The following is a 17,836-nucleotide window of genomic DNA, read 5'->3' as shown; positions in this document are numbered from 1 at the left end:
ATATTTACTTGCTTTCTCCATCCTCTGCTCACCATGAAGAGCAGTCTGTAGAGCAGCCTCCATGCTGCTGTGGCCTGCCGCTGGGTCCTCCGGGCCAGTGAGCAGCCCTTCCTACGCAGCCTGCCTTCCCTGGATGCTGGCATGATAGCCCCAGAACTGCTGTGTGGTTAAAACACTTGACACAACTGCGAAAATATCCGTGAAGGAACTGAGAAGTTGGCTTGAGCGTCCTGAAGACCTCTTATTTTTCATTTGGTGGTCAGTCGATCTCAACTTTTCTCACTGTCCTCCTCCTTCCCTGCTTTCTCTCTCACTGGCAGATGCCCGTCTCCATTAGACCTGGGGTCAGAAGCCTCAGTCTTGACTACACTCTAACCTCTTGGGTGGAGCAAGCTTTGATCAAATCGAGCCATTGATCCTGCGTTCTGCCGTTCTGAGAGAGTAGGCACAGAGAATGCTTGCTACTGCCTTGTTTCGCATATCAATCAGTGTCCGATGGTCTGGCCACTTGATTTGTTAAAATTAACGGGGAATTCTTCCCACTGTTCGATCAGTCACTCTGAATCAGTGCTGGTCAGCCTATGTCTTTACCTCCACAGCCTGCCATCCCTCCTACTTCCTTCTGTCCATTTTCCTCAGGAGATCGCCATTTTGTCTTTCTCTTCTTCTGGTTCATCCCCTCTTTTTCGGATCCATGTGACCTCTGGTTTGATTTCCAGAGAGCTGAATGGAGGGGCCTGGGGCTGTATCAGTGTCCCCTCGCTCAATAGCAGCAGTACAATGTAGACTGTTCTGGCTTGTTGCCTCCACACACAGAGGAATGGCTGACTCAAAAATGGGAGGCTCTGAGCCGGTGGGGGTAACAGGGGAGGAATGTTAACTATGGCCTTGCACAAGAATAAAACGTTACATGTAATGCACATTGTACTTTGACTTGGAATGAATAAATAAATACATGATGACTGTCATTGAAAGCTTTTTTAAAAGTTGCTCTATTTGGAAAAAAATGTTGCTTATTACTTGTGAAAGTGGCCAATTCATTGTAGGGTTTAGGTTTTAACAAGGTTTGGATTTGGGAGTAAGGCCCAGGTGCTTCCTCATCAGATATCCTGTTAAACTAAAATGGAGTATCTAGTTGAGTGAGATAGTTCTTCCAACTGTTCCTCCATTTGACGGCAGTCAGGACAATGTTATGCTTTTATTGAAGAAAACACTTCTCCACAAGCTTCAAAACTGACGTGAACCAGATTGGTACTTGAACAGCTGGCCATCTTGGTGCCCCTTAGTCAGGCTGTTCTGGAAAAACTCAGTATGCTTCAAATGTCACAAGTTGTACCATGAAAAAAAGATAACCGGCAACTCCACACAGCACCAAATTTTACGCATCTGTCCACCTGACCAAATCCCGAATGAAGTGTTCAGTTGTCCACTGTCAGAAAGCGCCCTTGTTGTGGGGGTACAACATTCAGTTGCTGCCAAGGATTTAGCAAGGTCTTTTGATTTACGGACATAATAACTGTGGGCTTACAAAGCTTGTAAAGCATGCCAGCAAATATAATTCAGTTTCATTTGAGTCATATTCCAATAATTGCTTTTCTAAGTGTTGTGCAGAAAAATAACAGGGGAAAAAAAACAACAACCCGCAAACAGCTCAGCACTGTCATACTGGGAGGTTGCAAGATAAACACTGAACACTGTTTCCATCTCCCTTTAACGCTCCAATGGAGTCATTATATTCAGAGCTCAGATAAAACGCTGCTCAAATCAAAGGAGAAACCTTGTGCTTTATGAGTAAAGGGCACATCTTAACAGAAATAAACAAACTTGGGATGGGAGAGGATAAAAAAAAGAAGGGATGAAATACAGGTGTGTCCCTGGGGCAGGCTGTAGCCATCCCTCAAAGGGAACGGCCACGTCATGACACTATGAGAGTGAAAGTGAGAGACAGACAGAGAGAGAGAGAGAGAGAGAGAGTAGGCCCAGTGGTCGGTAGGCAGGCCAGTGATTCATCTGCCATGTGAGCAGGCTATAGTGCCACACTGCCATCTTCTTCTAAAAGCCAAATAGACGCAGACACATGCTCATAAATCAAACAGATAAAGGGGAGCAGAGGGGAAGATGAGAGAGGGGATGGTCCCGTCGTGCTCCACTCAAGCCCATTTACGCCTTTTATTATTCAGCCTAAACAAATATTATTCAACAAAGTCTCTGAGGACTTTTGGAGAGGAGTGTGTTTTAATAATGAAGGCAGCTTCAGATTAAAAAAAAAAAAAAAAAGCACCCATTCTGCTGAGTCCCCTAGGCTATTGAGATCAACTGCTCTGCATGAGCGCCAGTACAAAGGCAAAGTAATGCTTGCAATATATAGTATTTTTACTCCTCGAGGATGTCTTAACACAAATGAAAGGTTGAGTGAAAGTGGTTGTAGCCCATGTATAACACAGCTTCATGACAAACAGGTCTTTGGTATAATTAATGGCAATCCCTTTGCTGATCCCATTTGCCTTCCTGGCCTGGAACACTCTCAGTCTGAACCAGAAGGATTCATACAGGACTGCACATAAGGTGACTCCTGGAGAGCAATGCGTGCCCATAAAGAGAGCAACTGCCAGCCAAACCAAAGCAATAATCCCAATAAGGCCCATGCTGCTGAGATACCATCATGGATGGCAGTAAAGGCAGGAGAGATGGAGCAGAAAGTAACACTATGACCTTTGTCCTGCTCCCATCTGGCTAGACCATAAATCTTAAGAAAACAGTTAAATTAGAAATCAGCAGGACCAAGTCACAAGGAGAAGGCATGTTGGGGCACAGAGAGAAGTCCACAGCTACTTAAAGATTGCTAACATATTGATGATTGGGCAGGTAATACTTAACATGCTCCATTACTATACTGGCATTCGCTAAGAAGCACTAAACTACCGCACTAAAACATTTTGACAGATTTTTGAGTGCAGTGTACCACATAAAATTGGTTCGAGGTCAGTAAGCACAAGAATTCATACATAAGGCGCGCTGCCGATTTTTGAGAAAATTTGAGGATTTTAAGTGCGCCTTACAGTGCGAAAAATACAGTATTTAAGAAATGCCATTAGTTTGGAATATACTAGAATATATCTCAGTATAGTGGTGAGATGAAATTCTGTAGGGTAGCACTGCTAGATGAAAATGTATCTCTCATCAAAGGTGCTAAATCCTCTAGGCACCATTGGTGTCTGTGTTACAGTTTAATTGCAAAGCTGTTAACTATCCATCTAACCTGCACTGACCCCTAGTAGGTTCAAAGTAGTGCAAAATTACTATTACACTGAAGGACAAATAAAGCATGCATATATATATATATATATATATAAATAAAAAATAGATAGATAGAGAGCATTGCTGATGTGAAATTAATGTTCCATGCACATAAAATGAAAGTAATAGCCTTATAAATTCTCAGAGAGCAGACTCCAATTCCTGGAGATATTTTTAAAGAAATACACACAGAAGGTTGTGTGAATTGTGTGAAACTTTGCAGTTCAAGCGTGAAAACTAATAGAATCATTCACCTCAATTACATTCTGCTACAGACCATAGTTACCGGTTGTTTTTCCCGTTTGGTGTCTGTCTGGCAGGACAAGCAGGCAGCCATGTTCTGGGCCAGGCAGGCCAGCTTGTCTTTGACAAGCCGTCCCAAACTGAGCAGTGCAGAACCAAGGAGCAAGTCCTTCTCCTCAGCCTCACAGCTGGATGGCCAGAACCAGCACATAGCCAGGAGGGAGCACAGGGCCTGGGAAGGCGACTGGTCCCACATGAAGAGCTCGATGAAAGTGGTGAGGTAGCAGCATGGCTGAGGAGCGTCATCGTTCACTGGGGAGGCAACAATCGGTATGGCCACTGACATGGCTATGCCAGATACCTCCTTTGTGCTCATTCTATCCAGTTCAGATTCACGTTGGATCCATGTCCCTGATGGTCCCTCTGTTGCTATTTCCTTCCAAGTTTTTATCTGCCTTCCTAACTTGTTTACAGCCAAGTGCACAGACGAGAGCAGGCTAGTATTAACTGGACTGACAGCAGTAAGCTTAGATTATTAGTCTGCTCACGGCCAGATGGTGGCTGATGGGTTTAGTCATAACACACACGCAATCATGCACACACCTCCCCATATTACCACCACCCCCCAAACTCCCACCCCACAGACATACACACACACACACACCAGTTGGTTAAAGGAGATTCTCTAAAGTCTAAGAAGGGGCTGTTGTAGCTCCAAGGGGGACGGGATCATGTTTGAAGATGATGATCCGAAGGCATCTAATGTATCTTTTTAAAGTGTAGAACCCATAATATGAGAAGAGAGTCAAAACTGATTAATTCAATCTCTTAGTCGCACATTTCTATAAAAATTGTTAAAATACCTCAAAGACTCCTCTCAACCACTGAGGGACATAAAAAATGAAGGTTGAGACCAGAAGACTGAGCAAGACATCAAAAACCAGCACATGTTGCATTCTATATCTAATGTATGTGCCTTTTTCTGATACAGATAGTCTCAGAACATGACTACTGAACATAAGCAGATCAAGCCAAACTGTGCTGTGTAGTTTGGCCCCAGTTACAGCTTTCTTAATACCATTTATGAAGAGACAATGCTCTTACTCAAATGTCTGGTCTGGAGAAAAGCAAAAGCGGCTTATATGTCTGTCTGATGTTAAACGTTTGGTTCAATACAAAACCTGAGTAACTACTTTATGAGTCATACATACAACATCAAATTATTGGCTAATATCAGTGTGTTGTGATTTAGAATTTCATGGATTTCTGTTAAGTTAAGATGCTGGTAATCCAATATTGGTGAAAGAGCCAATCATGCAGAATAAATAACATAGAATATGAATATAGAATAAATAAGACAAATCCTTTGCATTATATTTCACAAAATGATTTTTTTCCTGTATGACAAAGAGACAATAGATAAATATATCGGAAAGTTTTCACCTTCTTTTTTTTTTTGCAAAGTAAGTCGTATATATTTCCTTGATTCACATATTTCCTCCTATATTTCCAATGACAGTAAGTGACAGAGAGGCCAACAGGAGGCAGGGAGAGAGAGGAGGATGACATTCAGCATTGCCCAGAGTCAAACCCGGGACACCCGGGAGTGGCTTGCACTCTAACCACTCTACCACCTGTGCTGCTGGAGGTATTATTTCAGTGCTAGAGGTTCTGGGAGCATCTTGGTCTATTCAGTGCCTGTAGCAATGAACTGATGCCATGTGATGAAACCAGACCCAGGCCTCATGACACTCTATGGCTCACCATCCACCCATTGGGATGGCCCAGCATGCTACAGACCTGTGTGTGTTCACGTGTATGCATGAGAAGGTGTTGATGGCTTGCCAGCCAAACTAATCCCCCTGAGAAGCCTCGACTCCAGCATTTCCCTCCCTAAACAGACTGAGATTAGATGAGGCAAGAACAAAATGGATACTGAAGTTTTGAAACTGAAGCTGCATATCCACACTGCTGTGTTGCAATCATGTCAAATCAATTCAAATGGCATGGAAGTTATCAAGGACCAAGTCAGTTGACTTCTGCAATCAATTGGTTAAGCTAATCATCGCACCACAACTCAGTGTTAATTGTGTTAAATTGATTGCTTATATCACTGAGTATACAGCATCTTGAACTGTGCCGAGTAAGCATTTCATCTCAAAACAGAAGTGCACACACAAATCTCTCCAGTTTGATAAGCACAAATTTGAATGCGATGGACCAATTAATCAAAGTGAGGCAGTCTAGTGAGGTAGCCAATTACAAGGTGTGACAAGAGGCTTTAAATTAGTCCTCCCCTTCCATCCATCTCTATTTATTCCCACAAAGCCACGTGCACACATTTGTGCACCTATATGCTGATTTTCTACCCAGTGACTCGATCTCTTCCTCCTCGCCCCAGAGAACGAAATGATGACAGTGCAGTGATTAAATTCTGCTCTTCGTGACGGCAAAAGATCTCATTTACAAGCACCAATATCTCACCCCCCCCCTTTTTTTTTAAACATAAATTTATATTGCCTTCACAGTGGCCGACTCTTCCTGATGAAAGGAGAGGTTTTTCTTTTTCACTGCTGCTAATGTGCACGTACACAGTGACCTAAGCGCACACATTCATGAACCTCCCACACAACCTCCCATCCATTCATTGCTCAGTAAAAGACAAACGGCAGGGAGCTGAGCATCAGCAGTGGTGGCAGCAGCAGCTGCAGCAGTGGTGGTGCAGTGCAGATCCCAGCGCAGTGGGACTGACTCATGTCACCAGGCAAACAAAAAGAGACGAACAGAGCCAGAATAGAGTGGAGAAGAAAGCTACTTGTCCTCACTAATCCACCTCCTGGCTGACCTCAGGTCAAATACTTCATGGCATCTTCCGACATGGGCAATTAGAATAATGCCATGCCAGCCACAGCAATTATCGCTGCTTTCTGGATATTTAGGCATAATTTATTATCACTGAATCTGGAATGAGTGCAACACTGCTGCCTATCCTCTTTTTAATGTAGCTCATATAAAATTATGAAGACCTAGATAATGTTTACAGAGGGATCACTCACACTGTACATAGCAGGGACCACACTGCATTAAAGGGCATGAACTTTCAGTTGAGTGATGGGAAAAAAAGGTGAATATGTATGAAAACACCTTTGCTCTCAGGCTTCCATCCATTCTTATATCACATGATTATTCCTGACGGATGCACGCACACGCACACACACACACCCATCTGCTCCAAATAAACACTAGCATACAGATTGTCCTGTGTGACATTACCACAGTTCCCAGTTTAATCACTCCATAAAGTTGGTTTACACATCAAAAACCTGACTGGACTGAACAACAGACGGGACAGAAATAGGTGTGCAATCTGCCATAAATCACGAGGGACAAGAATTTGGCATGCTTATATAGCAGATATTCTTTTAAACTGGTTTGAAAAACGTGGATAGCACTCCTTGCAAGGTCCATAGACCAAAGTAGTGACAGGAAGAAAGGACAACATGGAATATGCACAGGAATATGTCTCCAGTACAAGTCCAAAGAGAGTCGAGAGCAACTGGACTTGGTTCATTATCCTTGGAGACGTGCCTTCTGACTAGGTAAAGCTAGTCAGAGTTTTCTTTGGATAACTATGACCTGGATGACAGAGTTGAACAGAGTTGAAAATATATTTGCTGAAGATGTTTATGCAGCTTTTCTTGTCAGCCTCTTCTCTCATTCTGTAGCTCATCTTCATGACAGTAATGAGCAGTGGCTATGACAGAATATTCTTATTATTAGGGGTGCAACGGATCAAAAAACTCACAGTTCAGATCGTTTCACAGATCAGAGCAATGGATTGGATAATTTTTTGGATCAGCAAAAAAGAAAAAAAAAAAAGACAAGACAAAAACATAACTTTGTCGTCTGTTTATTATGTAAAACACTTGTTAAGTTAAAATATAAAATCAACTTGAAGTGATGATATCTTCTTCTTTTAAACATAATTAATGAAAAACAACTTCAAGTGCAATATAAGATGATGCGCGGCCATGCCCGATGTGTTTCCACTGTCATATGGCTTTCTTGTGCCACAGTGTCTACACACCATTACGGTTTTATCCACGAACCTCTTTCCATCATCACATTGCAAAATGCTCCCATACTGGGGATTTAAATGACACGGGGGGTTCAAGCTCCTCCATTCCTCCGCTCGCCATTACCTGCGCTCATGTGCTCTTGAAGTAATACACACAACTTTTCTTTTCCCCCCATAAACAAATCCGCGGATCATGCGTCAATGCGATTAACCATAGATATTGATCCGAACGGATCATGGATCAGTGATGATCCATTGCACCACGACTAATTATTATAGTAAAGCTTAGGACAGGTCCCAGTCCAGTTTCTGAGAGACCCACCGCTGCTCCTGGAGCATACACACTGGAATATGAGACAGTATGTGGACGACTCAGAGACAAAAGACATATCTTTTTGTTGACACACATACAAACACACACACACACACACACACACACACACACACACTCTTGCCCCTCCTACCTTGCTGTGCTGAACACGCCTGTGTGCACATTGAGGGTGACCATTCGCCAGTCCTATGCAGAGGGACCCAACACCAGCAGTTGCAGTGCAAACATCTGGAAAGAGAGATAGGGAGCGAACAGTTTCACAAATAGGTATCATCTCATTGTGTGTGTTCTGCTAACATCCATCACTTCATCTGTACTACAGTGGTTTTTGGTGCAGCACATCTCTTTCTTCACACCACAAAGCACAGACAATGCTGGCTGGTCTAAAACCATCATGAGCTCCTGGTAGTTGCTGGTTACTAAAACTGGCAATGGCTTTCAGTTATCCCAAGATAGAAAGAAAAATGCTTGACAAGCCAAATTAAAGACTATTTTTTTTTATCCTGAAGTTGCTTTAGACAACAGCAACTGTTTCTTATTATAAAACATATATTTACATATGAACCTTCTGACATGATATAGTCGAATTTACCGGATGTTGTAAAAATATTTCAATGATTTTACCCATTTCTCATTAAATTCAAGCAGATGGCACATGAGAAATATTATCTGGCAGCAAACCCGAAGAAAACTTCTTGACCTCCTGTGCAGCTGAACATTTCAGTTTTTGAGCTGGCATTCAAAGTTAATCAAAGGTCTGACTTCTAGAACACAGTTACTATGATGCCTAGTCATCTGTATCTGATTATCTTGCCTGATACATTTGCAACATTATGAATGAACCCCGGTGACAGTTTCCTTCCAGGAATGTCACCAAGAAATTGTTATTGTAATTTGTGTCAGACAAGTGTTAATTCCTCACTGTGGGCATTTGCCTCCCTGCCTCCTTGCCTCCTTATCAGCCTGCCTGGAATCACATGCCCTCTAGAGACAGAGAAGAAAACTGCAGGAACTTTGATGAAAGCACTTACTATAATGAGGCCTTAGAGTCATTAATCCAATTGTGCTCAGTTATGAGTGCAGAGGAAAACACTAATGAATTACCAGCATTAAGATGATGCTATCTCTAAAAATGGCTTTTTCTGTTTTACTCTTTTTGATGTAAAACAATTAGAAACAATGCATCAAATGGGAAAATACTGGCAGCAGATTTTGGTAAAGTTTAGTGCAGTTTGACACAAATTTATCTAAAACTAGGTAAGTGCATGTCATGTGCCGACAGCATCTGATATACAAATATGCAAGTTGTACAGTTTCACAAAATCCAGTTCACTTCAGTGAACCCAAAAAAATAACAATAATAATAAAAATGTGCCAACGTGTTAAGTTAACTTTTTAGTAATGAAATAAAGAAAAGGCAGTTTTATGCCTTAAAACCTGCAGTGGATCTTCGCTGACACACCAAGACCAGCTCAAATAAATAGAAAAAAAGCTTTAAAATCTAAGTTATGTTGCATTTTCAGCCATATCATAAAAGAACATACATTTTTAAACTTCATGATCCCCTCATTCCTTTCATCCCCCTTACCTTTAGTGTCGGGCTTGAACAAATACAGCTGGCTATCAGCTGTTCCTGGCCAGCAACATGAACAACTTTACTGTTCAGTTCTGACACCTCGCATCTGCAGTGAGACTCAACCAAGCTGACAGAGTACTATACTGCTCTGTCGGCAGATGACACTAATAGATGTGTGTCTTTGAGGAAGTAGAGGACTTCACTAGGAAGGAAGTTCTGTGCTCATCTTGTGACTGAGGTGAGAGGACGAGCTACTTTCACGGCAATTGCTGCTAATGTGAGCAACTGAACAGCTTATAGGTTTACACGAATACCACTTCCTCACAATGCATTGCTAAAAGAATATCACAAAGCCTATTTAGATTACAAAAAAAAAAAAAAAAAATCAAGTAGGTGACTAAATTAAACACAGCAAAACTATGAATAAACCTCAAGCAGACTGCTCACAGTGACAGTGCAGTGACAGCTTGCTTACAGAGAAAGAGAATTTAAGCCTAGTCATGACCACCTCCTGCAAGCCTCCTGGTTCAGTGTTTCTCACAAAGGGTGTGCCAAGTTCTTGCACTTTGCAGCTACTAAAATTTCTTGCAGCTTGGTCACACACCATTTAGGCTAAATAACTGAAACCAAAGGACATAAATATTAACTTTAAATTTTGCTCTATCAGGTCCAAAACTACATCCCAAAAATAAACAGACTCAATGATGGCAAAATTTTCAGTTTTTAGATTTGTGTGTGTGTGTGTTTTGTTTTTTTGTTATTTGAATTCAAGCACCTGATGACGACTTGGCTCGGTGGTGTTTGCTGCAAGCCTCCTGGTTCAGTTTGGAAGGAGGATTGGAGGCCATGTTTGGTGGTAGAGGACCGTCCCGCCTCAGGGTCAAATGCAGGGTTTGTTCGGCGAACAACGTCTGAATCAGTGCCAGATCCAGACCTGACACACACCGACTGTTCAGCACCAGGATCTCATCACCTGGCCGCAAACCTGGCAACACACATCCACACAACTTTTATAAAAGAGGAATTTAAAGCCACACAAATCACCAATGATACTGTCATTGGTGATTTTTAGGGTTATCTTTGACTTTGTAACTGAGTAGGCACCTTCATTGAAGGCCAATCCATCAGGAAGCACCTCACTGATAAAGATTCGGCTGTTCTTTTGGCTGTCTATGTGTCCTGTTACTGCAAAACCTTAACAGCCAGAGAGAAGTAGAGAGACAGAGTGATTAGAAAAAGATCATGAGCTCTACAGAAGGCACAAGTAGACCTCAATCTATCCGTGTGAGGCCAACTCACCAAAATCTCCAGTGCCACTCGGCCTGCTCATATGTAGAGTAAACACATTAACTGGAGTAACCTCCAACTGATCATTGACCTGCGATATGAATAAAATAAGATAAAAATCGATACCAATTAGGTAAGGTGTAAATAATGAAGAGCAGAGTGTATCCATTGTGTGATTATGCATGTTTGGCCTCCTTACCATATCCCCAACTAGCTCTCCTGGAGCGACGTATTGAACCTCCAACTCCTGCCCCACTTGTCTGTGCATCCGCAGGCAGTGCAGGTCCGGGTCCAGCTGTTTCACCTGCGCATACAAGAGCCCTCAATGTTCAACAGCCTGCATGCACAAAATCATCTCACATGCTTCCATGCACTGGCAGTTAGTATGACAGCTGCTGTATGGCATGAATTATTCACTGAGTGATGAGAAATTTTTGGTTAACAACAATATTGTGTAACAATATGTATGGCTCGTGTGCATGTCCTTTGAGGACTGTGTGAAGTTAGACACTGCATGAATAGGTGTGGTATTATAACCATAAAACAGATCTCCCAAAACATAAATCCATTAACAAGACCATACTTGATGTATTCACAGGCGATCAAACCCCATAATAAAGGAAATATGTGTCTTCGCCATTGAATTTGGATGGCATGATAATGTTAAAACATACAATCCTACTAGACAACAAAATCTTGAGGACATCATTGCCTTTGTTTGGCATTTTCTGCTACACTGTCAGGAATATCGTTCTGTTGTTCTGGTGACGTGTCATAATTTTTCTGAAGCTGGCTGCCAACCCAACCTTGCAGACTGCAAATAGAAGGTCGGCGGCTGTCTGGTCCCTTCTGATGACAACTTGGACTGTCAGGCCGTCTGGCATGAAGACACACATCAGCACGTCTGTAGCACAACTCATGCTGTCCCACACACCGCCCTCGGGAGGCGACATGGAGTAAATGCTGGACAGCACATCCAGCCTCTGTAGAAGCAGGGAAAGGGGGTAAAGTAGAGATGGCAAGAAAGATAAGCATAAAAGGGTGAGCAACATTAGCGGGAGGAGAGCGTAAACAGAACAGAGGAGAAGGAGGTAAAGAGAGAGAGGAGGGGAGTGGATAAAAAGAGAGAAAGGCAGAGTTTGAGCAACAGAACACAAATCAATACAATTCCATTACTCTAAATGCTTGGCTGTGGATCGACAAGCAGAGCAAAGATGTCACACAATTAGCCTTTCAGAAATGAATTTGACAACACAGATGGCAATCACTGTGGATAATAGTCATCCTAATGACCGTTTACACAAAAGGACTGGCAAAGGTCTGGATGTCCAGATTGTATCTGTGCACTTCACCAGGACTTTCTTGTTTTGAAAGGCCACAAACAAACTTCTCACTTAAGTGATGCGCAGAGACAACTTACTTTCCAATCAGTAAAACTTTGAGAGAACAATTACTTGCTGGAGGAACTAACAGTGAGGTCTGAACTGGGTATTAAGACTTGGGGGGGGAGGGGTTAGCCCAACACTCATTTTTGGCGATTTGGTTGCGACTCTGTGTCTCTGGAAGAGAAAGCATGGCTACTTTGTTGTGGGACTGTGGGAGATGCCACAGTGTTGCCTGAGACCACAAATAATAAGAACTTGTATCCCGAAAAAAAGGCTCAATCCTACCTAATATACTAAAACTCGTGGGCTGAAAAAGCCAAGTGATTCATCACTGGTGACAAAAAAGTGAAGTCTCAGTTTAAGTGAGATGCGGGACTAAGAATAATAGCTGCCTTAGAGAATAGGTCTGGGTTTACAGCAATATTTTAAATACATTAGGAGATCATAGAACTAGAGAGTGCTGTGTATCTCAGGCTGTCTGTACAATGTGCAGTTCTGTGAGCTTTTCGGTCTGCTTCAGAGGCTCTATGCTTGCTCTTTATGAATCACATCAAGAGGAAAAATACTTTTTTTCCCTCTGCCAGACAAAAAGCCTAAAGGGACGAGCTAAGGTCTCTGATTCAGAGCATCACTTAGCAGCACACACAAATATACACAAGTTGCAGTGTAGCTCAGAAAAACACAGACACACAGACAAACATTTGCCTCATTTTCCAACTAAATGCCCCTTGACATGTCTACTTCAGGAATCAGTGCTGAAATAGAAAGACACCAATGTTCTCACCAAAATGTTTCCCCAACCCGTTAGTTCGTAAGCATGACCTAACTTCCTTAGAGAGATGTGCACTGAAGTGGCACCTTGTGTTGCTCCATCATTGCAGATGAAAAAATTAGGTGGCAACTGGTTGCATAACTGTCCCATGCCCAGCATTTTGGCATGACCGGAAAAATAAGATTTAGTCGCCTGCACTGACCTGACCAGTGGCTGACTAACACTATACACTCATTCATAGTCAGGCAGGGTTTGTGACGGACCGACAGTTTCCTCGTTAATGTTCCACACACTGCTGCCAAGAGTGCAGTCCAGGCACGCGCTGGACTTCAACAAGTGCTTTGTGTGGTGAGTGTGTACTCTATTTATGTTCGCATCCAGCCAAAAACTTCAAACCTATACTTCAGTTTTACCTCTAAAGTGTTGGAAATTATTTACAAGCAAGTCAATCTCCACCCTGGAGCTTCTAAAGATGGAAAATGGACAGTTTGGTGGCCACTGCACAAGTGCACCCTTTCTGTTCCACTTAGCAACTAGGTAACACAAATATTACAGTGCTGCCTCAAATAGATATGGTAACCAAGAAGGGGAAACAGAAGAGAAAAGTTATCCAATTTATCATCTATTAAAAGAGCATTACCGTTAATTTCCTAAAAGCTCCACCCAAGAGCCCTCTTTCCACTGCTGTGACAAACATTTCTAGACAAGGAGACAATAATGGCCACTTAGGCTGGCGCAGTACAAATACTTCTTCCTCAGCAATGACTCTAAAGTCTGTGTGGTTCCGTGGGTGATGGAGTGTGGTGACACAGAAAGGGGTCAGTATGAACAAGATGGCAATCGCAAGCCGATGAAATATTTCCACAACTCTCCTCTGGGCTTTACTCAACAGGAGCAGGTATTTGTATAAACACCTCAAAATGAATGTGAATGCACAGCATAAAGTTAGAAAAAAAACAATGTTTAAGCAACTTGAGATGGAGGTTTTTTGTTGTTGTTTTTAGGCCAATAGAAAGCAGGGGGACAGAGTGGAATAACATGCAGTATAGGTCCACAGCTCAGAGTCGAAACCGGTACTCTGCAAACATATTCACTCTCGCTAGTGCAGCCAGACGGAGTGGGTGGATGGAGGATGTACAGAGCAATTCAATGTTTTAACCTCCACAGAGGCCAAGGCAGCTGCTATAGTGACATCCCATATAGATGCTTATTTCTCTCTGCTTTGTGCAACCTAAAGCTAGCCAGTGTTAGCACATCATCAGCCTGTTGAAATACGTGGTTGGTTCAAAATGAACAGGAAGCACAGTGACCACATGAGCAACACATGGATAGTTGCACAATATAAAAGAGCAGCCATGACAACCACAACGAAGCCAGGGCGCGCGAAAACACACACACACACACACACACACACACAAAGGATTTACAAAGGACTTCAAAGGATTAGTGGAAGAAGGTTACTGATTAGAGTCCAAATAGTAGAGCAGGGGCAAAGTCTTCAAGACAGAAACGAAGAACTGCCTCTGTTGACAAAAATCAATACAGTTGCACTAACGTCTTTCCCTCTTTTTCCAATTTCCCAAATACGAAGAGTCGTAATCCTCACTACATCAAAATAGATCCTTGTGATGAGCTGTTTTCCACATTCACGTCCAAATCGAGCAGCGGTCCAAGCATACCAGTGAGGGGAAGCCGCTACATTAGCAGCAAAATTGAAGCACGAACCCAATGAAGGCCATTATTGTTTCCCCAAACCATTTCCTGTTCTGAATCCATTTTTAAACACTTAATGGGAGCAGTCGTTGCGTTCACCACAGACTTGCACTATAAATCATTTGAATCCTTGACAGCAGTGATCTTCATAACGCCCATCCTGGTCTTGGCTAATTATTCACATCTGTCAGCAGTACGCACATTCTTCCCCGACAGCTTTGGGGACTTTTTGTTTGAAAGGCAAAATATATATTGATAAAAGATGTTTTGTTACAGATACCTGTACAGAAATGCAAACATTGTAGCTTCCTTTCACATATTTTTTGTGCTCCCTTTTCAAATGGAGGATGCAACAGACGCGCAGTGGAGGAACATCTTCAATTGGAATATTTTTGGTTAATGGCTGAAATGGCTTGTCTGTAGAAAGATTTGTCAAGGAAATTGTTTTCCGTTAAAGAAATAGTTTGATGTCTTTTTACTATTCTATTCACCTGTTGGGACCTATTTGAGAAATTCAATAGAGTGATAGCCCTACATATCCACGATCAAATATCAAATTGTTGTTTCACTTCTCGATGGACATGATGACAAGACAACAGACTAGATGCGGCATGTTAGCCAATGAAGTTCAGTGGTGTTGCTGGAGAGTTATACTACTGTACAGAACCATACCAGGACTGTGCTGCAGGCTGTAGCTTTGTACTTAACTGCCAGACATGAATGATGTCAATTCTCTCATCTGACTCAGGCAGAGAGGAAATTTCATAAAATGTGAAACTGTTTCTTGTGGATAATTCTGGCTCATTGCAACCTGGGAAATATTTCTGAAATGTAATGAGAGTCAAGCCAAATTATCCTGAAGAGAATCGGCGCATTATGCACGCGCCTATTTGCTGATGTAGTACATGAAAATGGCCAACTGAGAGGACAAAAAGATGTGAAAGCTTGAGGACAGCACAGTTTGGAACCAAAGCTTCAGAGTGACCCTTCCTTGATGTGGGCATATAACCAGTAACGTACACACGTTCACTCAACACACTTCCAACACTTCAATCCAACAACCTCAATCAATTCAGTTACGGTGTGAATCAGCTCCGCTGCTACAAAAATCTTTTCTGCTATGCTGTCTCCATTTTATGGACACCTACAGACTGGACCCCCCCCCCCCAAAAAAATAAAAAATAAAAATCTGTACACAGGCTGACATGCTCACACACACACACACACACACACACACACACACACACATCATGTTTTAAAAATATCTTAACACAGCCTACTATCAGCCATGACTGACACTAAAGCTTCAAGCAACCTCGGACTTTCTGTTTCTGCCATGGCTTCTTCACGCTGAAATTGATAATTTTGAAATGGTACCACGGGATGGATATCACAGATGGCTCCGGAATTTTTTAAAGACATATCAAAGATTCTGAAACCACAACGGAGGACAACGTTTCTGTACACTTTGACTCACCTCAGTGCTCCTGGGAGGCAGGGCATAAGTTAGACCCCCAGCATCGCTGTCAAAAATCTGAAATCAAGAAACAGACGGTCATGACGGCAGACAGAGGGGCACCACACTGACTGACTCATAGGCGATTAAGTGCCCAGCCACTCTGGCAACACAATATTAGACACATACCATGTTATTAAGTCGTTAATTAAAAACTACGCATGGTGAGTGCAGCACTTTGATACCCCTTCCAGACGGATCTGTAGCCTTTGAAGGTGCGAAAGTGCAAATACAGTCTGTGTATCTGAGGGGAGAGGAGGTACATGGATACAAAGTGGTTTCTGTGTAGCAGGGGGATGAAAGGGGTAAACAGTCCAGTTATAGATGAGAAGAGGATGAGCTCTCCACCCCCCTCCATTTCTACATCCACCCTTCACTGTCAAAATCTTTTACTTCATGATCCATTTCTCTCTCTCTCTGTGCCTGTGCGTGTGTGTGTGTGTGTGTGTGTGTGTGTGTGTGTGTGTGTGTAGCCGCTCTCCCCCGCTTGTGATTGTAAGGCATGTTGTGTCTGGCTAAGCCTCAGAGCTGGAGGTGACTCTGCAGCCTCAGAGGGCTTTAACAACTCTATAATAAAGCAGTGACAGAGCTATCGATTATGTGAAGGTGTATCTCAGGTCTTCACTAAAATCGGCTGCAGTTATAAGCTTTTGCTCAGATACTTTGTCACCGGGCAGGAGAGACATGATAGAGGGCATAGCTGGTGACAGAAATGTGGCATCTTGCCCTCAAAATTGGTCTAAAACAATCTCACAGGTGTTTGTATTGGGTTAGGGTTAGGGTTAAGTAGGATTGAAGATTAATTTTATGTAATTGTTCCCTTTTAGATGCTTTAAAAAAAAAAAAAAGTAATAGTCGCTCCAAGTCTGGATTGGTCAGGATTACTTTTCTTTAAAAACAAAACAAGAAAAATCTTGAAAAAAAACTTGAGCTCCTGTTATGGTAGTAAAAACCCTCATCTGACCTCTGATCACCAGACTACAGTACTCTCCCTCCCCAGTACATTTATAAAGTGGCTGTAAACAGTGCTGCTTCACCGTAAACTGACTAATTTTAGAAAGCTTTACTCTCCCACAAATCCTGAGACCTTTCTGGCCTACTTCCCACAGCCAACTCTGACCAGTTCCTTACTGTATTCGTAGCACTGCTAAAATGGATGAGAGACGAGAAAACAAGGCAGGTGGGGGGGTGGGGGGCATGACTTTGGAGAAAGGCTGTCAAGCACAATGCTGCAGTGGTAAATGGGATTTAGGCTTAGTCAACACAGATGAGTCAGGATGGAAACTGTGGGAGAAAGACCACCAGGTAGCGCTCTGATGTTTAGGCTGTAAGGACCAGGGGTTTGAAGGAGAGGTTAAGCCTGGGTCAGGAGGGAGGACATGGCAAGTGGGTTAGAGGTGGAGGAAGAGGGATAAAAGCAGAGCAAAAAGAAGTTAAGAGTAAAACAATATCTTGGAAATCTTGGAGAAAAGCAGAGTCTGAGAACCTGAGAAGGCAACATCAGATTATGTGCATGGACAAGGGTTTGGCTCCTGAGATGACCCAGCTGTCGAAATCTTTCTACAGGAAAACAGTGGCCCTGTCAGTACCACATGAGAAATCACCCAATGAGCTGATGATATCACTTGAAATGGCAGT

The 17,836-nt window shown here is 42.6% G+C and overlaps 1 protein-coding gene across 5 annotated transcripts in view; it reads right to left on the bottom strand.

The window, feature by feature from the left end:
- tiam2a (TIAM Rac1 associated GEF 2a) overlaps positions 1–17,836 on the bottom strand; it is an 84,337-nt gene that overhangs the window by 15,060 nt on the left and 51,441 nt on the right. For all 5 annotated transcript variants that reach the window (XM_029493893.1, XM_029493894.1, XM_029493895.1 and 2 more), the window contains 7 exons: positions 16,160–16,216; positions 11,619–11,795; positions 11,012–11,116; positions 10,825–10,903; positions 10,630–10,719; positions 10,301–10,510; positions 8,083–8,177 (listed from right to left, as the gene is read on the bottom strand). In XM_029493893.1, the coding sequence (XP_029349753.1) occupies positions 8,083–8,177; positions 10,301–10,510; positions 10,630–10,719; positions 10,825–10,903; positions 11,012–11,116; positions 11,619–11,795; positions 16,160–16,216 (813 nt within the window). The remainder of the gene's footprint in view (positions 1–8,082; positions 8,178–10,300; positions 10,511–10,629; positions 10,720–10,824; positions 10,904–11,011; positions 11,117–11,618; positions 11,796–16,159; positions 16,217–17,836) is intronic.

This window comes from Echeneis naucrates, chromosome 22 (genome assembly GCF_900963305.1).
Source record: "Echeneis naucrates chromosome 22, fEcheNa1.1, whole genome shotgun sequence".
Taxonomy (NCBI): domain Eukaryota; kingdom Metazoa; phylum Chordata; class Actinopteri; order Carangiformes; family Echeneidae; genus Echeneis; species Echeneis naucrates.
This window is presented reverse-complemented; position numbering and strand designations above follow the sequence as displayed.